The sequence below is a fragment of the Drosophila teissieri genome, chromosome 3R (assembly GCF_016746235.2).
Source record: "Drosophila teissieri strain GT53w chromosome 3R, Prin_Dtei_1.1, whole genome shotgun sequence".
Classification (NCBI taxonomy): Eukaryota; Metazoa; Arthropoda; class Insecta; order Diptera; family Drosophilidae; genus Drosophila; species Drosophila teissieri.
In genome coordinates, this window is record NC_053032.1 from 8,621,987 (window position 1) to 8,647,526 (window position 25,540).

The 25,540-nt window shown below is 43.2% G+C and overlaps 2 protein-coding genes across 2 annotated transcripts; one reads left to right on the forward strand and one right to left on the reverse strand.

Annotated features, from left to right (window-relative positions):
- The first annotated feature begins 13,259 nt into the window (after positions 1-13,259).
- Positions 13,260-14,484, forward strand: LOC122621118 (uncharacterized PE-PGRS family protein PE_PGRS46). Its single transcript, XM_043798875.1, has 3 exons — positions 13,260-13,417; positions 13,493-14,259; positions 14,333-14,484. The coding sequence occupies exons 1-3, from the start codon at positions 13,403-13,405 to the stop codon at positions 14,343-14,345; spliced, it is 795 nt and encodes a 264-aa protein (XP_043654810.1). The 5' UTR covers positions 13,260-13,402; the 3' UTR covers positions 14,346-14,484.
- Positions 14,485-19,184: 4,700 nt separating this feature from the next.
- Positions 19,185-22,387, reverse strand: LOC122621038 (histidine-rich protein PFHRP-II). The gene is made up of 2 exons (XM_043798764.1): positions 22,237-22,387; positions 19,185-20,840 (listed from the first exon to the last, which is right to left on the reverse strand). The coding sequence occupies exons 1-2, from the start codon at positions 22,246-22,248 to the stop codon at positions 19,707-19,709; spliced, it is 1,146 nt and encodes a 381-aa protein (XP_043654699.1). The 5' UTR covers positions 22,249-22,387; the 3' UTR covers positions 19,185-19,706.
- Positions 22,388-25,540: the final 3,153 nt, after the last annotated feature.

Genomic DNA, 25,540 nt, shown 5'->3' on the forward strand with positions numbered 1-25,540 from the left:
ATCCACTGGTCATGGAGACGGCCTGCTACTCTTATGTGGAGGCCACCAGCGACGCATCCACCTCCTGCTCCGTGGGCGGTGGAAATGGAGTTGCAGGTGGAGGTGGCGCCCCGAAGCGGACGCAGTTGTAGCCGCGGGAGCTAATGGCGCTGCGCGGAACGGGAACGGGGGCGATACCCTTGCCCGGAATGCAGCGACCAAGGCGCGTGGTTCGCATCGAGTACAGCGATGCCAGGGTCTAGGATTTGTCAGCTGAGATGGCTACACTGAGGAAAGTAAGGAAGCCCAAGGCAGTTGGTTAAGACGGCTTATTTTCAAAACTAGTTTTCTACTCAAAATATTTCTAAGTTTAGATACAAGCTGAAACAATATAAAATATACATTTTAGAATTTTTTTCCCTCCCAGGATGTGTAACCAGGATGTGTAACCCCAATGCTCTGGATACACAGGAAAATTTCACTTTAGATACAGATTTAATGTACCTTTATTTATCATGCCAATTTAAAAATTTTAAAATGTCTAATGACTGGATTTCTCTTCAAGCATTTAATCTCAATTCCCAAAGTGCCGTTTTCCTCAGTGTAGAACTTAGGCAGCTTAACCGACAGCTGAGACAATCCTTTGACATGAAAGGAGGCAGTAAGGACAGAAAGCAACCACTCCTCCTGCGGATTTGGCCTGGCTTTGAGCAACAGCCTCCGTAAGCCAACCATTGTATATTGTACATAGAGAGCAGGTGAAGTCTGCATCGATTTGTATTCCTAGCCTAGGATGGCCAAGTGGCGGTGCTATATGTGTATATATACGAGTACTCTAGCTAGGATATCACTGGCACTTGAGAGTTGTACCTTTTAACTTCCACATGAATAATGATATCTGGTTGTTACCACTAAGCAGAAACCAAATGTTGCTAAACGCAAATAAAACATAACCCAGTGCTAAAGTAGTAAAGTGTTTATGTTGTACTCTTGGCCCGAGGAGATTATTCCGAGATATATCTATGTCCTGAATACATGTTAAATGCAATAAACGACCCCTTGCCTACCAACCCAATGTATGCATATACTCGTATACTATAACCATATACGTTCCTCCAGTTAAACGTTATGTGTGCTACAAATAAAGGAAGTTTTATTTATTCGGCAACCTTAAGTCCGATTGTCTTTAAGATTCTTTCTCGGGTGTTAAAAAGAAAACGGACAACTATGGTTAATTAACCGGATGTACTCAAAAGGCGCCCCAAAGGCAGAAGGTTAAGAGGTGAGTGCAATGAAAGAGTTGCAGCATAAAGAAACTGCCAAGCTGCCAGCTACAAAGGCCAAATTAAAAGCAGAAATGCCCCAGGCACTTCCGCTAACTAAATTAAAAGCTAAAGTGAGAGAAAGTACAGTGCGGAACAGGGCCAAAAGGGTGGCTAAAATTCAGGTATGTATTCCAGCACATTCCATTTGATTGCTGCCCCATGAGTCCACATAAACTAGACAACGGCAAATGAATAAACCCACTAATTTATGCCCCGAACGGATATTCTTCCTAACTAAGCAACTCTGCGGAAGAATACCCCACCCACGCCCAGAGAAATCCAATTTATTTGCTTCACTTTCCGCAGCAAGAAAGTGTTTTATTTGATGGAAATCAATTGATAAAAGGCATTAACTTGCAGCTAAAGTTTCAGAACCCACTCCACCAACCTCCGGCCTCCGCCCAAATTGGACGAGAGCAGATAAAGACGACTGTTACACCCAAAGTTTGGCTATTAACGCTAACAAGATAAGCAAGATCTTTAACGGCGCCGCCCCTATAGAGATTCATTTTGTAGGCATAATTAATCAAAGTAAATTTAATTTTCCCTGTGACTTCAAGGGTTTCGAGGACTCGCCGGGAAAACAATTTAGGCATGCACCCCGGAACTCGGTCAAACTGAAATATTCATATATATATGGCACATTTGCATAAAAATTGGAAAACGTTAGGGGCCCTAAAGGCAGGTAGTTGCTAATTGGCCCAGCAAATGGTAAAACAAACTGGGAGACGGCATAAATTACAAAAGTTTCTGATTTCATTACGTAAACCACACATAAACAGTAGGAAGACAGTCATTGTGGACTCCTTTAGAGGCTCCAAAGCTCCATCCTCACTGCCGCTGTAATTCCTGCTTGTGCCAAGGCCTTAAGCTTCAATGACCGGGTTCGGAGATAGAGCCAAACGGCATCGGAGCGTGCACCAAACGGACGACTGACCGTCTAACCGTCTGACCAGCTGTCTGAGTGCTTTGGCTTTGGATCCCTTTGTTTGCACTCCAAGGTGCAGATAGGAGGACACGCCGGCAAGCGGATACAGAAGCTAACGGTGCTGAAGGCGGGCGATTCCCAACGCTCCTTCCCAATCGATAGAGCAAACATTCCAATCCGAGCCCAGAAAAACAGGGAAACGCGGTGAAAAGTGGGGGCACTTAAATGGAATGCCCAGAGCACACGAGTCAAGAGATTTCAAGATTTAATCGATTTAATTGTGCTAAATGACTTTAAACAAGATTAGAAACTGGTGGATGGAAACTTCGGTAGCCGAAAACAACAAAACCATGACACACTAAGTTACATAATATAGTCGTGCGATTTCCGATATTGACCACTTAAAAACCAAAATTATACATTGCCAAGAAACTGGTTTATATTGAAACACTTTGTACTCAAAGGAAAGAAGGTAATTTTTTTCCATTTACTTTTCGAATATTGCTATGATATATATATTCCGACCAAATATTGCACCTGCTTGAGAGCCGGCGTATATACATACATATATTATAAAACATCTAACACTACATTCTTAAGAGGCAGTTCTTAGCATATCCTTTTTTTGTCTGCGTGTAATGGAAATACCCATTGATGGCGGTACTGTAGTATTTTACAAAAGTGAATATCCAAAGCGAAATAAATTAAATGTCCATGTATGCTAAATGTAAAGACCTCTATATTCACCAAAACTTTATAAAAAATAGCTTTTTAACAGCATGAGGGCATCATATAAATTTGGTTTCCCCACAACTTGCCAACTTTGCTGTCCCTGTTGACAACAAGTGAAAGGACAGTCAGCTACAGCAAAACAAATAAGTCAGCTTGCAAAACTATAAAGCGGATTTTCAAATGGAGCGAAAATAAAAACGTTGGTTCGAGTGTTTCACAAATTCCCAGATTTAGAGCAGAAACTGCAAGGAGACATGGCCAACAGCAGAGCTTACAAGAAATGGGAATCGAAACTGTGAAGACAGCTTAGCGGGCTGCCAACTCAGCAAACTGTTTACACACTCTTACGGGCCAAAAGTTTCCTATTTGGCCAGTCGAGAAAAATGTATCGAACATTGTTATCTGGGCTTTAAGCTGCTGCTGCTGCTGCTGCTGCTAGCCTCGTAAAGTGCAAAAGTTTGACAAATTGTTAGTTAACATTTTACGATAACTCGAAAAAGTTTTCAAATCGCTGGACTAACTGGGATAACGCAATCGAATTGTTTTGAAAGTAAGCACCCATTAAATTCCCCACAGCATTGTTAATGCATAGGGTCCTTTTGTAAACGATGCTCAAGCTCTTCCATCAGCCGAACCCATGTCAAGTTATTGGCTTGGCTCCTTTTTAACCAAGTACAAAAATACAAGGACACACACATAGCTGTGCCTCCCGAGCCAAACCGAGTGATGACAATTTGCGCAACGCGTTAATTCCATTAATTTAAGCCTAATTGTTATGGCCGCCTGAAGTGCAATCAACGGACCAGCCCGAAGGACCAGTGTTTTGTTACCCAGCCCAAAGAAGGAAAAAAGAAAACAAAATATAATACAATACCCAGCACGCACACAAGCCGAAAACAATTTTTGCAACCCACAGACGGGGATTCACAGGCACAGAACCCTTGGGAGAAAAGTCCGGAGTTGACGCGTTTAACGAACAAGCCAGCGAGTCCTGCCATCCGCAGGACCATAGTGCGGTTGGTCGCCTGGCTGTCAGCCAAGTGCCACCTGCCAACTGCCAACAGCCACCTGCCCGGCCATTTTGCAGTTCAATAACCCATTTCCTTTCCAACGATTGCCACAAAAATACTCGAAACAAAACGGCACAGAAACAAAAACAAATCGAAAAAAAGGCAAGAATTTCAAGCTGGAGTTTGCGTTCGAGCAGGCCATCCAAAAAAATGGCAAACAATTTGCTTTTATGGCCAAACGAAAAGCGCAGAGAAACACTGCGAGCATATCCCTCCCGAAAACATTGTCCGACTTCTCCTGCTTAGCCTACCAGCCTACCAAAAACGTAGAAGTCGATTTTCGCCAGCTATTTTCTGTTCGGCTTTCGTTCGGATTTGTGTCACTTGATAAGTTGCTCAGTTATTGTTGCTGATAATTTGTTGACGGAAGCAGACGTTCGACTCAACTCAATAACTTATTTGGCTCGATTCAATTATGATCCATCAGAGGTCAGCTGACCTAAACGCTGACTGGCACTCGATTTCGCTGATTCTGGGGGATTCTGCCCATAAAGTAGGTTCAGCTTAAATGCGCAAGAATGAAATACTGCCTGCGGTCATTTGTATATGGAAAAACTTATAACGGACCAAAATTAGCAGGAAAACGGGAGAGAAGTGGAATACAAAAGTTGTTCTCATCCAATTAGCTAGTTGACCTTAAGCACTTCGTGTAACTTGAACTTGAGGGAAAAACTGAAGTCTTAAGCTGTTTCTTTATTCGATTGAAGCTCAAGAAAACTTACAAGTTATTACCACGGCTATGAAAGCTTTAATTAGGGAAATCCCCAGATTTCTCATATACATTTTAAATGGAAAGTAGTCCGGTCCAAATGAATGTCACTTATCTGTTGCATCGAGGAACAATAAAAGACATGACCGCCATTTAAATTCATTGGGTGGGCATTATACGGAAGTTTACTGCCAGAAAAGGCACAAAGAACGCAATTTTCGACAGGTCTTTTGTTGGCCATTGTTTGCGATGCACAGATTTATGACTTTCCCATAAATCGCTTCTGGGAAAACGGAGGAGGACGAAGGATAGGGCCCGTGGAAATGTCAAAAGCAGATGGAACTTGTCCACCTGTGCGCGTTTTTCACGTTTCACGTTTTTATGTTAGTATCCTCCGGTGGGGATTTAAATTTTGGGCGTGTGCCCAATGGCTTTTCATGAAAACCATTTATTTTTCACCAAACTTTAATCCTATATATGAACGTATTTAATGCTAGCAATGGAGCGTGCCAGATTGTGGGGTGTACAAGAAAACATTTCAATGAAAGCACTTTTGGGAATGCCATTTATTTATTTCAATTCACTCCGCCATCCATCAATCCGTGGCTCCCACTCAAATATTGCATTGAGCTGAGTCCACATGACCTTACGTCAATTCATTCTCAATCATTCATTCTTACAAAATGCGGCCATATTTTATCCAGTAAAATTCAATAAATGCGTAGTTTTAAACTGCTTGAATTTAAGGCGAGCCTCTGGGAAATGTTTTATGCCATCAAATGTGGCCTTAATTTCAGTACGCAAATATCTCATTTATTTATTGGGTGGTGGGCGCTATTCCAGAATAATCAAAACCTCTCCAGAACTCGGTCAATCGCCTGCGTTTGGCGTGTGCCGGAATTATTCTTCCCACGCCCACGCCCATTCACTCGCCATCCCGCCAGTCCGCCCACCCGTGGCCACTCGAGTGGTTTTTGAATGCGAAATGACTGAGCAACAATCTCCCGGGCTTTCCTAAATGTCAGCCACGATTGAGCGGCAAGAGTTTTTGCCACTGACAGCGCAAGATAAACAGAAGTCCTGCCGCTCGGTTAAGCTGCTACACGGTGGAAAATTTATAGCAGTTGCTCGGTAATTTCACGTATAGAAAATAACCCTTTTTGGAACCTGACTAGCATTACGAATCCTCTTACAATATCTTGAACAAATAATCTTCAAATTATCAACATTTTATACACTTGCTAACAAATAGGTTACTTACTTTTTATGGATGATAACTTAGAAATGCATCTATATTTTATTTATTCCACCTCATTTAATTATGTGAAAACTTAAATTGCTCTCAACAAAATCACACCCTTAATTTGTCACAAAAGTCTCATCATCCAGTGTGTGTTATAATTTGTATGGGCATTCGACAATTCAATTTGGAATCATGTCATATCACTTGACATTGAAATAAAAAACTATAAACATTAAAATAATAGCTTAATTGGAATAGGGTAAGGTCTAAGCTTTCAATACAACTTATTTTAGTTTTAACTATATTTTTGTTCAGTATTAGTGGCGACCGAATATCAGGATGCCATTAAACAACTGCATGCCGCTCAACGTGGTTGTATCGTTTCGCGAGTTTTTGTCGCAATTTTGCCAAAACGAAAATTACACAGCCGCAGCCCACAGCCCCAAACACCGCCCACCACCCACTGCCACCCACTTACCCATTGCCAGGCGATTTCGGTTCAATGTGCAGCTAGGCAGGGCTCTGGCCATCTTTGTTGCTGGGGCAATGGCACAAAAAAGCGGCAATATAAAAGTTGGCAGTTTTGTGTTTCGCTGGCGGAAGCATGACAAGCCTGCAAGTATGCTTCAGTTTTTGCGCCGCAATGGGAGGGGAAATAGGGCTTGCGGCCGCAGAGCTCAAGTGGTTCGTAGGTTTGGACGCAAATGAAGTTGTTGCCAGCCGGGCAAGTACATACAGAGCGCCGGGGAAAGACTGCTAATAAGTTTGGGCCGTAAATCAATTGGTAGGTCGGAAAAAGTTGGCAATTATGCGCAGTTTATCAAAGTTAACCGAAGCGTATTCGGGTAATTTGTATATTTTGAACGGTAATAAGTAGTTTTTGTCATGTCTGCACTACTTGAAAGAAATACAATATTATAATTTGCTAACAAGCTTGAGTTCGAGAAGTATAAAGTATAAACCTTCACTGTTATACACCATTGCATTGCATAAAAACTGAAGCTCATTCAAAAAATCCTCGCCTTCGAGGCGCCCACGCTGTTCCAGCCAATGACGCAAATCACCGAATGATGTCTGGCCGTGCGGTTGGGAAAAATCCGGCAGGAGCCACCCATTCTCAGCAGTGGATTGGTAAACTTATCACGCAATTAGAGGCCCCACACCTGCCAGTAATTTATGACCGAGCACAGAAAGGTAGGCAACGCCACGCAAAAATTAAAAGCTGCCGGACAAAAAAGGATCTGAGAACAACAGCATTATGCACGGCTGTGCGGTGGAAACTTGAAAAATGATGTGTACCTTTGAATACTCCAGCCGAAGTGCCTGTTTCCTTTTTTCGGCTCCAAACTTAGCACTTTCGTGGCCCAAATAACAGCCACGGAGGCCGGGATAAGATTAATGCGTTGCAATAAAATATGATTTGTTTTTTGGGACTCCCCTGTTAGCAACAATATGCCAGGCAGTGTGAAAAGTCAACAACTGGCATAGAAAAGCCAAACATCACATTTCCCAGATGCCTGTGCCAGGTGTAAGCGCACCCGCGCACCCGCACACCCGCACACCCGCACACTCACCCAACCGTCCACCGGTGCGTATACGTGTTTTGGAGGCTCAGTGTGCTGCATGCAAATTGGCTTTCTTGTGGTCTCGGTGATTGGTGTTTGTATGAGCTCCTTTGGGCTGCTGCCGAAAAACAGACCTGGCATAAAGCCGGAACGAAATTGAGCCATTTTGTGAGATCGAGCTGGGCAAATAAGGCAATAAATAACCCGAAACCGAAAGTGGGTCTAAAGCTGCGGCCGCGTTGCTCTCTTAAATGTCACTTATACTCCCTGCTCAACCCTGTGGACGAGAATCAAGTGCCATCAACAGTAGAGGCTTTGAAATAATTTGATTCTGTGTGTGTTTACCAAAGTAACGAGTGCAAGATCTAATGTTATTAAGGTATCTGAAAACTTAAAGGGGGAATTGCTTAACCTTAAGAGCCATCGCTGTTTCGTCATCTTTGCCCGAAGAAGGTCAACTGCTGACGCGTATATGATTCTTAAAACAGAAAAAGGGCTCGCTTGTATGGCTGCTCCGCCATATTTTCTGATGAGTCATCAGAATCATAGCTCGAATTGTCGCCATATCAACAGGTTGCCAGATGGATGGCGAAACGCAAGACAAAAGCAAGGCATGGAAGGGCACTTGCGTCATCAGTTCCCTTTACTGGGACTGGGTATCCGGCTCCAATAATAATCTGCAGTGCTCATAGCTGGAGAATCCCCATGAATCGGGCAAATAAGAAAAACGCTCTTTTGCTTTGGTCTCCTTCGATGTCTGCCTGGTGTCGCGTCAGACATTTATGCAAATGGACGTCTTCTACTCTATGAATAGCACGAGTACAGAGCCTTCTTCGAAGGACAATACATTCAATTATCAAGGACTGCGCCTAGAAGAGCCTTGTATTTTGGTATTTGCTTTTCCACTGGCTGTCCCAGACATCGCCGGTTTACTCAAATGACTTTGGTCCCAGTGCAACTGCTGGGATGGTGGCAGCTGTACTGTACAAGGGCTTCCTTGTCTCAGTGTTAACACCAATTACACAACATGACAGGGTGAAGCTGGAACGTGTAGTTTCCCCAACTTGTGCTACAGATTTCGGACTCATTTATGAAACCACCCGCCTAAAAAAGGGAGCACCATTTCTGCCCCCTTGGCGTCAATGGTCTATGTGTAAATTGCACGCTGAAGAAGGCAATTTCTGGCTGATAAGGGATCAGGCGAATAAAATGGAGCAAATTGATGTCAGACCAACTGGCGGCAGGCAGCCGATAAGTCGCTTAATGTTGGCCTGCAGTATTTATGGCATATTCGACGGCTTTCAATCGCAATCCCCAGGCTTAACACTTCAGGACTTTTGGCTGGCACGACCTAGGATATTACGCCATCTTAAAGTACAGACAAAGTAGGAAAGGGAAAAGCTATGGTCTTCTCCACCATTAATTTGAGCCAAACGCTTTAATGTGCTTTATTGAACGCAATGTTTAAGATTCCTTTATTGGCCCTAAAAATAGCACGGCTCCTTGCACCAGTTCCTGTTTTCGTTTCTTATGCAGGAAAGTTCTCTCGCTAACTTAGCCTGGAATTAAATGAAAGCAATGTTAGTCTTTAATGGGTACTCAATTTATCTATTTATAAAGGTCAGATATGTACGTTCAAGGCAATACGTTTATCTAGCCAGCTCTTTGGCAGATTTGCCCAAGCAAAAATTCCTTTGAGCATGGTATTCCATAACCGGACGCATCCAACCGGGAAGAGTCCAACTCCAGTCGTGTTACGAGTTTTTTTCCGCTTCTGAATAGCTGGATAGCTGGATAGCTGGTTGGTTGGCTGGACACCCGAGGCGCCGCCTGTGCTCGTAAATGTTTTGGTCATTAGCCATGGCGTGAAACCCAATAAACGTGTCGGGGCATATAGAAATATAAATGGCGAAAACGAACCAAAAGTCAGGCTCACAAAAATAGCAATGAAATCAAAAACTACAAAACAAAAGCAAAATGCCTTTATGATATGGCCATAAAAGCTGACCACGCTGTCCCAACAATGGGCCAATTTGTGGCGGTCAATAAAAATAATACAAATATTGCAATTTTTGTTAAAGCCAACCATTCTGGCCACACTCTCTCTTAAGCTCTTTAGTCACTTTAGTCACTTGTCTGTTTGTCCGTATTTCTGTGTTGGTTTCCTTTTTTTTTCCATGGCGGCACGTTTATGGGTTTTTATCGGAGGAAAAGAGTGCCGTTCTATGTGGTTGTGGTTTGATGGTCAGCTGCCACGCCCACTTTCACAGCAGGTGGGCGGTGTAAATAACAAACCTTTGATTTATAGTGAATTTAATGTGGTTTTGCCTCGCTATCTGTCTGCACGGGTGCATTCCTCGGTTTTTGAAATATAATTGATGATTTCGCCAAGAATTTTTGTAGTATGAGTAAGATGTGACAGGTGTAAAGACATGGCTAAACGTTAATGGGTGCATTCCCCTTGCGATCCATAAATCATAAATCATTTTAGCTGACCCCAACGAAAAACATCTGTCAAAGAATGCGGCGTTAATCAATGTTGTCCAATATTCTTTCAACGTATTTCATCGTATTTCCTCAAAACGTCTGTATATATTCAATGAAACTCGACCATCGCTTTAGTTTGATGGCCAGCCAAAAGTGGTTTTCCAAGAAATTTCCATCGTAAACGCGTAGGTCACATATTAAATATAAAAGTTTGCTGCCATTTAATTCAGTTCTCGGTCGTGCTTTTCACACTTCGGAGCGCTTGCACTCGTATAACTTTTCACATCGCACATACGCCCCATTGCCCATTACGCATTCGCCCAGTGGTAATCATTTCTGTAAACTGTTTTCGATCCCCGCCCCCCGCGGTCACCATTCATCCCGTCATTCAGAGCACGTAGGAAGGGAAACCTTTTCGTCCTTTCGTGGCCCGCAACCACACACGCAAACTGAGTCCAGGGATCGGGATACAAATGGCTGTCCTGGGCAACTTGACTTGACTTGTCTGTCAGGCGGCAAAACAAATGGAGGAGCCCCAAGCCACAGGGAAACTATTTATATGCTGCCCCAGGCGTGCTCAGGAATCGGGAGAAATTGGCGCAAGAGCTGGTGTGTCCCCAGTTCAATTAGATGGATTGATAGATGAATCCTTAAAGGTGGTCCATCGCGTTTATTGGCAGCATATTCGAACGCATTGTCTGCAGCTGCGGTGCGTCTTCGTCTTGATTAATCGACTTGCGGACATTGAATTTCTGCAGCGCCAGCAAAAGGAATCTCAGTCTACACTGCTGGCATATTTCCACGTGCCTGTCCTGTCGCGTTCCAAAGTTTCTTTCGCCTAATTGGCACAAACTTTCACCAAGAAAATACACTTAGAAATAGATGTACGTCTTGAGAGCCTAACAATTAATATAAAACGTTTAATGAGCCAAAATGAAGAAGATCATTTACAATAAACGCACACCATTATTTAAATTTATTTTGGATATATAAATATAATTTAGTTTGATTTATTGAAAATATTATAAACCTCTAGCCCTACAATCTGCTTAATAAATAAATTTACATATATTGCTGTTTTACATGTGTATTTTTGAATTCCTTGTTTTAAGGTGTATATTAACTGGGTATCAGTAACGCGTTCCAAATTTAATTAGTTTATCTAACATCGAAAAGTGATTTGTTCTTTTCATAATTATTATTTTGATACAAATATTTTAATTTCTATTAAACAATATATTCCTCTAATATCATAAAATTAATTTAATATAATCATGAGAAATAGAACAAAGCTAACATAAGAAAATTAAAGTATTAATACTATTGAATACAATCCTTAATCTAGTCTTCTTTGGTAATAATTCACAAAACCAAGTCGAAGGATTGTTTCATGCATCCTTAATTTGCCTTCCGTTTGTGCTGAGACTAGTGCCTTAAGACTTGCTTAACTGTCACCTCCAGGAAGTTGATACCAAAAATAAACCAATACAAACATGCTTTTATCAAATCATAGGTGTGGTACTGCAGCACAAGTTCCAACCGGCACATCCACCATTTCGATGAGTGTAGCTCACACCCACACCCACACCCACACCCACACACGCACTACGCCATACGCACCAGCGCTATCTCATCTGGGAAACGCACGGATGGGCAAACAGAATGCCCCGACCCCAGGCTAGACGACTCCATTACCTCCTGGTCCTGCGGAACTAGTCCTCCCCTGGCTGCCGTGAGTTATGTTGTTGCTTGTGCTGCTAAATGCTAACGATGACGAGGCCAGGAAAATAGGGATGAGGTGGGAGGTGGGCGACTGGGGAGTGGGGATTAGGGGAGCAGAGGAGCAGGGGAGCAGGGAACGGGAATGCGTCACAGGACGATGATGATAATGGCCTCGTTGCCATTACTTTGTTTAGCTGCCTGCTGGCGCAGCTCCTTCTGGGCCGTGTGGCTGTTGTTGTTTCTAGCTTGTTGGCTTAATTGATTTAGTTGAAGCTGCACAGAGTTTAATAGTTGCTCATCATTTATGTGGCGCCCAACAGCCACGAGGAGCTCTTCGCTCCGTTCGCTTTATTTGGCGAGTCGTTTAATTTTCTCTCCCACTGTGCTACACATTTTGACGCGCTGACAGGTTGAGAGTGGAAACCGGTTGGGAAGCATCCACAATTCCTACACTGCCGTCCCATGCAATCGAGCCGGGCTATTGAGTCAACGCCAACTTAGAGCCAACTCAGAACAACCACTGGTCAGCAGTAGTCAACCTCCGTGCGAAGTTCGGATTGCCAACTGACGCCTCAGAGCCATGAATGGCGTTTTATCTTATCGCGAAGCAAAGCAGCTCGTCGCCGGCAGTTGGTGCATTTAAAAACCCATTTTAATTATTTATTAGCAGATTAAACACTAAGAAATTTCAAGAATCTGAACTGGATGCTGGAGACAGTGGGAGATTCGGTTGCTTTATCACCCCTTTTTATTTATTTATTATACTATACCTTCCCTCATAGTACGATTGCAAATACCCTCCACACAAAAGTTTTGTAAATGCCTAGTAATGATAGAAAAATGTTATCGTTGCAAACCGTCAATTATTGAAGTTTTCATATCTTAAAATAATATTTATCAAAACAAATATCAAAAACTTATCTGTCTGTTATGACAGTATGTTATGTTCGTACCATTAGGTTCATAACTTCTTTTAACATATAAGAGACCAGGCAGTTGTTTAAATGTTATGGCAATCGTTAAGAACCCATTAGTTCAAATCGCACTATTAATAAAATCTATCCGAGATTATATGGTGTAATAATATTTATATGAGTATTTAGGGATTCGAAGCCTTTGAATAACAAATTGATTAGATAGGATTATTAAAATTAAAATCATTCTAGCGTGTTACGATCTATGTAACTGACCTCGTAAATCTGCAAAAGTGGAAACCCCTATAGACAAGAATGTATTGCCAACTCCATATATGGCTCCATGTAGGGCAACCAACGTTCCGAAGACTGGCCCGTGTCAATCAAAAGGCCAAGTTCAGGTGTAATGGCAACTGCGTCTTTTGATCGGGTGGTCAGGCCTTATGTATGGTTATGGTGCTCATTACACACTGTAACAAGATCATTGTCTCTCGTAACTGTTGTTGCTGCAATTAGCGTTGGTAGCACTTGATTTATGCAGGTGCCATGCAAAGTGGCAGCAGCTTCCAAGTATAGACAGTGCCCCTGCTCGCAATTAATCAGCAACCGCAGTCGGCGATCTCAGTATCACCGTATAAAAGCTGGCCTAGGGCATTGCCAACCGAGTCAGTCCCGCCGTGGAAGCAGTCGAGCACGGACTCGAAGGGATCGGAAACTAGCTCTCCAAGATGCGTGCCACAGTGGTGAGTGGAGTGATGAGCACATCATGTGAAAGAAATTTTGTATTCTTTATCTTATTCCCTTGTTCTCTTTACCAGTTCTTTCTCGGCCTCTTAGCCATCAGCTACTGGGAGGAGTCCCTTGGTCATGTTGTGCCCGTGGGTCTTCCTGCAGTCGGAACCTATCTGCTGTCTCCACCCGTTGTTTTGCTAGTCCAACCACCTCCTCCTCCGCCGGAAGACGATGGCTCCTACAAGCCGCCCTCGCCCCCCGAAGATGGCTCGTGGCTGCCACAGCCGGGTCTGGAAGGAGAGTACTCGGACCCGGAATTGAGCCAGAGTGGTAGTGGAAGCGTTTCAGCCAGTGACGAAGCAGCTGCTGCCTTGAGTTTGGTTGCCTCACAATCTGCTGACGCTCAAGATGCCCCTTCTCCTCCTGCGGAGGCCGGAGGAGCAGGAAGTGCCGGTCAAGCGGGACAGGCTGGAGCACTTCTAGGCGGAGCGGGAGGAGCAGGAGGCGCTGGTGGTGGAGGCAGCGCTGGAGGCGGTGGTGGTGGAGGAGGCGGTGGCGGTGGAGGAACGGCCACATCCGGCCAGAGCGGCGACAGTGGACAGCCCGGAGCGCCGAGTCCGGCGGGTCCGCAGCCCGATGGCGAAGATGGAGCCGATGGAGCCGATGGGCCAGACGGTCCGGATGGCTCGAAGGGCGGAAAGGGCGGCAAGGGAGGAAAGGGAGCACGCAATGGAGCCGGAGGCGGCGGTGGAGCTGGAGGAGCTGCTCCTCAGCCACCACCGGTGGCTATTCCTCTCCAGGCGGCCGTACTGGTTCCCGCTCCCGTTTGGGCCGATCCGGAGCCAAATGCGATGTAAGTCAATATTAAGCTGTGAAGTATTTACATTATGTACATCAAGACTATCCTTTTCTCACTTTACTTGCAGTCACGTTGTGTAAACGCCCGGTGACCTTCGTGCCATTTGCCTTAACCCCTTTTGATGGTCATTAAAGTTAGTCCTTAAGCTAGTCAATGTTTTTTGAGGTCACATTTACCCTAAGCTAAGGCAAGCGAATATTAAAATTCGATCACAAAGTACTGGGGCTTGTAGATTTTATTTCGTCACACATGGTGAACAAAGGTCAAATGGTGGTCACATAGGCGACCTTTTAATATATGTATAAGTTGCCCTAATGGAAATGGGTTAGTCACTTTATTTTCGAACTGTTTTAGATTTAATGCGAATTAATACTAAAACAACCTCAGCGTCTGTCAATTAGAATCGGATGTGTACAAAAGCTCAGACAGCAGCTTTCGAATGTCGGGTTAAGTAATGCATAAATTATGCCTAAAAGTAGGCAATGTAATTTACATATGCTTTTCCCTAGCCGATTTTCCAGGGGAAAATGCTAATTACATGCCAATCAGTTGATGTTAATTTTGAAAGGGGAGCTCCAAGACATATTTCAGCCTACACTAAAATAGTGCATAAATACATTGTATAACTAGGGACTTTCAACTGAATATTCATGTGGGAAAAGGTCAAACCCTTAGGGAAACTATGCCATCCTTTCAGTTCCTCTTCCAAACTTTTTAACAATTTCTGCTCAGGTGCACTCGCTGCTTTTCTATTCAATATCAGTTTCCTGCACACTTGTCTCCGCTTTGTCGGTGCAAAAGTGCTTCTTATTACTTCGATTTTCATGCTTTCGTGTGGCTTACTTTGTTGCACAAATGCACTATGGGGCGAACGACCACTTTTGGTGGAATTAATTAATATCTCGAGAACGAAGCAACATATTTAAGTTCTGTTTTTTGATTTATGTTCATGATAAAAATAGTAATATAATTGAGGAAAAATGGGCGTGGTTTTGCCTTCAAACAAAAAAAAACAACACAAATTTTTTTTCAGTGTACAGAAAAAAATTTTTTGATCCAAAAAATTTAAAATATAATCTTTAAATAAACCAATAAAGTAACAATTGGGGGTTGCTTATCTTGTTTTTAAAAAAATGTTGAAGTTTTTCTTCTTGCTTCACAGTTTTTTTTCTTTAAAATAGCATAAATATGTTTGTAAAACTAATGTTTCCCAAAAAACCTAAAATTTACGGAACTAGAATTTTATTGTAATAAATATATTTATGTTTCACACCTATCGTTCATCGCCATCCACGAATTAAAGCTTTAAAACAACTAAAAAGGGCGTTATTTTTTGCATTACTCGTCGTCTTTTCTTTCTATTTCTCGAACAATTTGCTGTTTTTCACTTTGAGGTTAGTCCCTTAAAAGTTAAATTTTGGAGAAAGTGTGCAAAAGTGTGCATTTATACTTATAGCATATACTAAGAATTGATAACTCTACAACATATAACAGGTTTTAGAGCCGGAGAGAGCCGGACTCACTTTGTAGCTCTATTTAAAAATTAGAATACACTACAAAAGTTGTGTTTTATTAGGGTTAGAACTTACAGAAGATTATTGGGACACCACAATTAATTTCAACATTTGACGATCACAAACACATATTACAAACCACAAGGATTGGATTTCATGTTATAAGTAACAATTTTGATATTTGTTTATGCACTTTTTGTCACTTCAAAGTTGAAAGATTTTTCAGCGATTAACAAAACTTCGGTTATCGGTGTGGCAGCGCAAACGAAACAGCTGACTAAACAGCTGTTCACTGAACAGTGGCGCCCTCTTTTAAAATTTCAAGTACGCAACATGATAGATTGATGTTTTTTGAATACATTTCAATTTACAACAAATTTTTTTAACGACTTTTAAAAAATGGGTTTATTCCACCAAAAGTGGTCGTTCGCCCCATAGTGAAATGGCGCGAATCGCTAGAAATCGAATTTTCAGCGTTGCACTATCTGCGTTGCAACAATGATTCTGCCTCATTCGTGTGTGCTGGCGCTATTTGCGCTGATATCTTGAAAACGTCTCGCAAAGTGGATGAATCCTTATCGAAGCAGCAGCTGCGACAAAGTATCCGCCAGTGCTTAGACACGAATCCACTTTCGCGGATTAAAGTGGATTGCGTAACAAATGGAATATCCACCGGACACCAATTACTTTTTCTCAAGACTGAACATTTCTTGGTGATAAGATAAATGGAATAGTTATGGAAACATTTGTTGCCAGCCAATTGTTTTAGTTTATTAATTAGGAAAGCATGAATAGTACTTCAAAACCAAATTTTTTGAAGTACATTTTATTACTTAACCTAATTATTTAGAAAGACAAAATGCGAAATACCCCCTATAAATTCATTAAATTGTAAATCAAAATATATTTAAATGCTCAGTGTAGGGAAAATTATAATGTAATAGACAAAGGTTAATTTATTAATCATCTATAAACAAATTATTTTTGAAGGTACTTTAGAATTCTAAGCTAACCTGATTTGATAATAGATTGTTACCATATAAAATTAAAAAACAAATTAATAGGTACATCTTAATAATATATAAAATTTATCTGCGACAGACCAAGTATTTAATTTGTATTTAAGCGATTAGGAATTAGAATCATATGCTATTAATTTTTTTCATTTTTTATTTAAAGAACGAAATCATAAATTATTCTTCCGGTGTATAACAACGCTTATGACTCCTTTCTCACCCGACTAGCAATTTATTTACAACAATTACCGATATATTTCGACACTCCAGCTTTTGCAACATGTATTCAAATCAGATCAATTAGGCCATAAATTAACGCCTAAACCATAAATTAAATGTATGTAAAATATAAGACCCATTTGTCCAAAGATATGCAAAATGCCCCTCGACGCCAGTGCAACGCCCACCAAACTAAAGTCTAGAGAGCGTCAGAATAGCAGGGCCCGAAATCGCTTTCGGATTGTGCTGGCTTACAGTTTTGTGTTTACCCAACAGCTGTGCTAGTTAAAGCCAAATCCAAAAATCCAGGCCCTAAGCGCTGGGCCAAATGCCACACACAACAACCGGCCAAAACAATTCTGGCGAAAAACCACAAGGGGCATCGATTGGTTTGCCTAACTGGCGGGCAAATGCAAATGCAATTCTTCAAACGGAATGAAATTTTTGAAAGCTCGGAATAAGAAGCGAGTGCAAATCAACGCTAACACTTGCAACAATATTGGTTGTTCGAAATTAGTTGGAAGCAATGTTGCCGTTGCACATTCACTTTTGGCTGGAACCTGCGACCACGCCCCAACACTTGCGGCCAACTGGGCGGTGGTTCCATCGGGGTGTATATTCGGATTCGGTTGCGGCCAATTCGGATTCTGCTGGCCAATTGGTCAGACTACCGATTAAGCTGAGTGCCAAATACTCAGAACTGCAGATAAACACAATTCGGCGGGTAATTCGACCCATTTTGGGGCTTTTATGTTCTGCCTGGCGAGTAATTAAATTAACTGCTGGGTCAGTAACCGGATCGAAACAAACTGAGACTCTGAGCCCCACCTGCCCCACAAGGTCGCATATTTTTAAAAACGATTTCACTTATTGCCACCGTTAGCCGACAATTGGTTGTAAATCGAAATGCCAATGCATGCTTAATTAAATGGCAAGCGACCCATCCCCAACGACGTCCCAAAATTTACGATAACTCGAGCTGGGCACCTTTGTTTATGCGTGGAAAATGGAAAATTGAGAATCCTTGCCCACACTCTCACCTGACGGCTGACCTTTGCGTGCCGCCCAGGAGTTGTTAATTTTTAATTAGCTACCAGCCTGCCTGTGGAATAAACTAGCCCCTCCTTGGCTCAAGGTCGTCGATTGGGCCGAAAGGTTGCACTTGGATTTATGGCGCCCACCGTGGGGCCAGGAGACCACAGCTCGTCGAACATTTATTGGGGCACATTCATTCGAACTTGACAAATGCCTGGAAATCTATTTACTCAAATTGTTTGCCAAGCTTCAGTACTCCAATAGTTCGAGTCACCCGAAGTCGAGTGACACATTCCCCGCATAAGACACACAATTTTGCAGGCGGCTGGGCAAAAAATACAGGACTCATACCGCATTGATTGATTGTTTGTTCGCTCTCAGTGTCGTGCCACATGCAGCTATTCCCTGGTGGGGATTCAAAGGCCACGCCCACATAGCAAACCGCCCACCGCCCCACACAGGGGCATTTCAACAAGGAACCCACAAACACATATATGCATGGGGCTATGCAAATTTCAATCGTTGCATTGCAAATATTTATGTTCCTTTCAATGCAGTCACTGTGGGTGGATTGGTGGGTGGTGCTAGGTGTGCAGCACCAGTAGTGGTTTAGGTGGTGGTTATGGGTGGTGCGCCAGTTGACCTGAGACTGGGAAATATGCGACAGAGTTTAAAGTAAGTGGAATATCCCTTAGACAAGGCCAAGCCTCAAAACTGGATGCCCTTTTAATAAATATGACATAGCAATAGAAAAATCGAGAAACCTGACGAAGGTAAAACAAAACCCGATTATATTTTCAATTTCAACTTCAATTACTTTAAATAAACAAATTTGTTTAAGATGCATAAACTTACAGGCTGTGTAGAAACTTGATATTCTGTTTTTTTTTTTTAATATATGCTATTAGAAATCAGTAGAAATAGAAATGCAGTAAATTAATTGTGTGAGAAACGTCAATAATTTCTATAAATATGTTAACAAAATTAAAAAGAAATATATATTATTTAAGCTGCTGTAGGGAAACAGCATGCTGAAAACAATATTGGAATTCAAACTCGCAATGCCACAATCCCACCGCCAATTCCAAACACTTCAAAATGTGATCAAATACATTTTTGCAGTTTATTTGTCTGTTTGCAGGTTCATATATAATATAGATCTATATCTGGACAGATACATAAAAATTACAACTGTTATTTACAACATACTCATACAGCGTTTCTCAATCGAAGTTACAGGGGAATAAAGATTATAGATATAGATTTTCCGAGAAAGAGGAATGAGGAGAAAGCCAAGTACAGATAGAAGTATGTAGGAAGGTAATGTGTGTGCTGTGTCTGGATCAAAAATCAAAATCGGTCAAACCCCAGCGGGCAAGGAAGGCTTCCTGCGAAGCACTTCCATCTCCCGTGTGTAGTCGCTTGTAGTTTTCCGTGTTTTTGTGGCAGATGTTAAGATATAGCAACAGTAATAGAACAGATAGGTGTATAGAAAGACAGAGAGAGAATGCTGCATAAAAGTGGCACTGGCGTGCGAGTACGCAATGCAAAGTTACGCATACGCCACGCTGGCTTCGGTATTCGGTTAGTCAGAATGTATAGAGATGCTCGTCGTCGATCGGAAGTTGGACTCCTCCAGGCGCCGACCACTTGCCACTTAGTAGTGATCGTAGTGCGCGTGGTACTGACCATCATCCTCGTGTCCATTGCCGCCGTAGTAGCCACCATGGCTGGCGGGAGCTCCATGTCCGGCGGCGGCCAACGCATTCAGATGCGCGGCGCGGGCGTGCTGCACCTCAGCAGGCTCCACAGGCACGCCGTTGTGGATGACCGGGATGTGGATGGGGCCCTTGTGCGCGTAGCCAGAGGCGTAGCTGTTGTGGCTGCTGTGGCTCTGCTCCCAACGTCCGTCGTAGCTGCCATCGTCCCAAGATCCGTGCGAGGCTCCTCCGTGGGCGGAGGCCTGCGACACGGCGGCGTAGTGGGCGGCCTTGGCGTGCTGCACCTCGGGCGTATCGACGGGCACTCCATTGTGGATTACGGGCACGTGATAACCACCGTGGTTGATGGGGGCAACGGCATGTCCGGAACGGGCGGCAGCATGGGCAGCGAAGTGGGCAGCTTTGGCGTGCTGCACCTCGGGCGTCTCAACAGGAGCTCCATGGGCATGAGCCACCTGACCCAGGGCCTTGGCGTGGGCGGCATAGTGTTCGGCTTTGGCGGCCTGCACATCGGGAGTATCAACGGGCACACCTCCATGAGTCAGCGGCACATGGGCGGCCTGTCCGTAGCCCCATCCTCCGCCGTAGATAGAACGCTTGTACAGGTGGTGTCCTCCGGCATTGTGGGCGGCAGCAGCGTGGGCAGCGGCATGGGCGGCCTTGGCGTGTTGCACTTCGGGAGTATCGACGGGGACGCCTCCGTGGGTCAGCACCGGGATGTGAATGGGTCCGTGGGCGTAAGGAGCATATGCACCATGGGCGTGGGCGGCGGCATAGACGGGAGCGGCATGAACTTGAGGAGCCTGAGGCAGATTGGTGCCCACGGCGTTGAAGCCATGATGCGGATCAGCGGTGTAAGACACCGACTGCACATGACCATGACCATCCAAATAGGAGTAGGACCCGTGCGTGGTGCCGTCATGGCTGCGCGTCTCGTGCTTCTGTGAGTTGGGATCGGCGTATCCGTAGGAGTAGGTGTGGCTGTGCGGGTCTAGGTGCTGGTACTGTGTGGAGACGGCTCCGTGCCACGAGGCGGACACCGTCGAGACCAGCAACGCTGCGGTAATAAACTGCATAAAAATGGAAAATTTGATTTAATTATGGTTGGTGTTGAATATATTTCCTTCAAAGTTATATTACAAACTAATTTCAACACATCTAACAGCGGTGTGGTAACTTAACTCATTCTCACTTTTTATAAAAATAAACTGATGCATACGAAAATGACATTAATTAGGTAATAATACAATAATATTGGATTTTAACTCTGTTGGATTATATTTTAAAAGCTCATACGTTCGTTTGTTTGAATTCTTCTAATAAAAAAAACAAAGTGTACGCATGTTTCTCGCAGTGCAAAAGATGTTATACGTGGGACTATGTGACTGCTCAATAATTACTCGTGCGGTAGCCACCGCCCAAAATCGTTAATCGCAGGTGTCATTCAGTGGAAGCTTATAAGCCGCCTCTGCTAACCTAATTACAGGCTTTTCTTGCTCGCTTTTCTTGCTCTTGCGCCAGCATTTTCCTCTCGCTTTTCTTGCCCCACACGCCCATCTTTTCGCTTTTCTCCTGGATTCGCTTTTCCAGTGGTTTCGCTTTTCAGAGCCGCGAAGCGCAACCGTTAGATTCGATTCCCAGATATGCAGTCAGTCAGTCGGTCGGCCAATATTCGTTCACAGATATTACCGCATGCGGCGCGATTATGTACCATATTATGTGTCAGCAGGTGAGTGGGGCAGAAAGTGGTGGAAAAACGGTTGAATAAACTGTCCGACATGCAACATGTCAACGGCTTATCAACGGGATTTCGCACTGAGCTCGATGGCAGCTGATGGTTTTCTGGGTGGTTCGCTTAGCATGACGCACAGGTGCCACTTCGTTCAGAGAGCGGAATTTAAGCGAATTAAATTGAGTTTACAGAAGCAATGCCAGTTGGTTTTAAACTAATTGCGCTATGACAGATTAAAAGAATGCCAGGAATGCATTCAAATTTAATGGCAAGTCACTGTCATACTGGTGTTTACTTTTCGAATGGCTGTTAAAATCCAATTTAATCATTTGGTGCGGTATGCACACTTCTCTTTGGGTACTGATTACCATATCGCAAAGATCGAAAATAAACAAGCAGCTGTACTATTTTTGTTTCATCTAGCGAAACCTGGGCGGCTAAGGACTTTGGTAGTTCCTTTAAACTACGATTTGAATGAACTAAATTGTTAAGTAATGGAACATTTCAAGACATTAAGAACCAATCGATATTATATACTTTTGCGTTCTTTAAATCGTTGTACTCTAAGAAAACTACATTACTGACACAGGTAAAGACATGAAACACTTGTCTGTAAAAGGGGGAAATACATATCCTTTACTCTTCACAATTCCCCACACATAGCCATTGGTATTACTTATAACTTTAATCCTCTTGCTCGGCGTTATCCTTTCGGTCGTATGGCGCATACTTACGAATGGCTTCATTTTAGCTAAGATCACACGATTGAGCTTCGAAAAGGAGTTACGGGGACACACTGAGGATGAGCGGAAAACTAACTACACACGACACACGGCACAGGCACTGGTCGCTGGACGCTGGTTGAACCTCCTAGAACCACGACTAGGACTGTTAACGAACTGTGCTGACTGCTGGCTGGCGGCCCTAATATATACCGCCCGAGACCGGCGAGACCGGAGAGACCGGAGAGACCGGAGACTGGGGATTGGGGAGCAGAGACACCGCAGCCGAGACTCCGGCTGAGACGCCGGCGCATGCGCAACATTGGTAACAGCAGCGAAAACACCGCAACACCAGCAATATCGGGCATACAACAAAAGCCAACGAGAGCAAGCGCAGAACAATGTGTGGTACCAGTTCCAGAGTAATCGAATTACCACTTTAATCGGGGCTCGAAGCGGGTTTTGGCCTGAGCCGAAGTGGATATCGCAGCCGAAGAATGTGTATCAATCGCTTCCATTGCATTGGAGCGTCACTGCATCATGTTGCTGACGTGCAGTTGCACCGGCAACATGTTGCTGGTGCGTTTTCTTCGCTGCGTTTGTCACTATAGAAAAATTCACAGCTGCCATGACCTTGCTTTCAACGCGATTTAATTGCCGGTTTTGGTTTCAACCTGGCTTCAACATTAAGCGATTAATGTATTTTATTTGATGGTGTTTTTGGGTGGGCTACCTCTTTGACTTCCGCGGTGCGGTGCGGTGCGGTGCGGTGCGGACAATTAGCACTCATTATTTGGCCACGGGATTGGGCCGATCTTATCGCTCAGTGCCTTTCCAAAAAACGCCCGAAAGCCCCGCCCCAAGCGCACCGCTCGATCAAATTAAAAAATTCTTACCCACCGCTTGCAACATGCCCCAACGGGGGCCATAACGAAATGTGAGCTGGCCAATTTCTGGGCGTTTGCCTCTTTAATCATTGAACTGCATCGGAAAACGAAACGAAAACTTTGCAAATTAAAAATAAGAAAAACGAGAGCACTGCCCAAAGAAGCAAGCGGAAAACAAAAGACAGCAAAATGTATTTTCTATACGCTTTTGGCCACCGTTGTTGCCACATATTGCAGCATTTCTTTGCTGTCCGCTAATCTAGATGTTGCACTCACAAGTGCACTTGGAAAATCAAGATTCTACAATACCAAAAAAGAAAGAAACCGAATTTTTGTGTTTGTTTGTTAATGAGCTACCCTTAACTAAGAATAATCCTTTAAGGAAAAAATATTCGTCGAAACCTAGATGTTTAAGAAAACAATAATTTCGAATAAAAAAAGATTATAAAATAGATTTCGAGGGAATAGCTTTTGTAAAAGCATTTTTAACTTCCTAAATAGAACTTACGGATTAATAAAAAAAATGTTGTATCGCACAATTATTTATTAATTAATATTAAGTACATTAATATAATGAAGTTCGATTCCATATCTGTCCATAGTTCAAGTGGGAATATTGCATTTTTTCTCCAAGTGTAGCAGTGAACCTCTCTTGTCCGTTGCCATGTAATGAGTGCTTGCACCCCCGGCTAACTTTGATTATTTGCATTCGATAAGCGGAATCGGGAGAGCGGGTGGCTATATGCCTATGTATATATAGGCTATATGGCACACTCCATATTCTCGGGCTCGTATCGGCAACTTAATTTGTTTGGCTTTGCCTGCCACCAATTTAATTTGAATAAACCAACTTCAAACTGCTCTTTTGAACCCGCATGTGCTGTTGTTGTTTTTATGCGCGGGCGGGCGATCAGTTTGGGGCGTGTTTGACATTTTTGCGGTATGCGCAACATTATAAATTATATTTTTTGCCGGTGCCACTTTTGTTTTCATTTTATTAGCTCGGCCCACTGTCGACAGCTGTGGGCCGACTGCCTGTATGCCTGAATGCCTGAATGCCTGAATGCCTGACTGGCTCAAGTGCAATCCACACATTTGTGGATTGTCGAGGTGCCCACCCTCAGCCAGTTCCAACCCGATCCAATCCAGCTCCATTTGCGAGCGGCGTCTGTAATTATGGTCTTGGCTTTCCGTGCGAACGCAACTGGTTGGGTGTCGGGCATATGAATTGTGATCGGTATCTGGGTGAAAATGAACTAATTACCAGTTAATAACGCGTATTATGCAATCAGAATCAATTTATCTAAATGCATTCCTAATCTAAGCGCAGCCATGCTGAAGTGTATTTTAAAATTTATTTCTTTAAATGCCATCAAAATCGTTCAATAAAATGCAATTGACTTGAGTAAAAATTGGTTGAAAAATACACTAGTATAGTTAGACAATATAATATAACAATATGAAGTATATTCCGGAATTTGGTTTGAAAATATTTCCCCAATTTTTTTCAGTGCTTCGCTTTTGGGCTTACTCATTGTTTGTTTAGCACGTACCAATGCCAAACTGTCTTCCCTCAGAAAGAGTTTCCAGAGTTCTCTATATCTGCAGTCATTGTGGATTTTAAGATTCGGGGAATGCCAAACAATTGCAGACAGCAAAAAAACTTTCAAGTAGGCGTAGGTTGGGCAGCCCCTTCTAGTTTTACAGGTACTTGTTGCCTTTTGATCCATTTGAATATATGCAAATCAGGGCTGCATGCAAGCCGCATAGATGTTTTCCCATCAATTGCCTGCTCGATTTCAGCCTTAATTCAATTGCTGTTATTTACAGTTATGGGCCGGAAAAGAACATTTGCATCTGCATCTGAATTACCTGCGTGTGGGCAGGTGTTGAGTCTGCAATCGGTTGTCTTTCGATTCCGATTGCATACGTGCATGGCTAAGTCATGTTCAATTAATTGAACTAACTGTTAAACAACATAATTAAGATGGATAGCGGGTGGTGGTGTTTTATAACACTCGTTCAGCGGTTGCCACTTGCGACCAGCGATGCCATTAGGCAAATGAGGCGTGGTCCGCTTCCAGTCGGGGCAATTAGTTGTAATTAATATATAACATCCTGCCTGCCAGACAATAAAATTCTTCATGACGTTTCGCAACTGAAACTGGCTTTGCCAATACCAGTTGCAATCGGAATTAGGGAATTAGCTTGGCAACACCATCGCCCATGCCTTCTAGCCTGGACACGCATCAACTGACCAAAAGACGGTAGGGCTGTAGTCTAAAATCTCCTTCAAAAATATATGTTCACCAACTAATATTTTGCTTTCAAATAAATTGAACAGTTAATGAAATAGATTTATATGTTCGTTAGTGTTTCCATATTTTTCGATGCAGCGAAATGGAAGTCAGGTTCCTTAAATTGTTCAT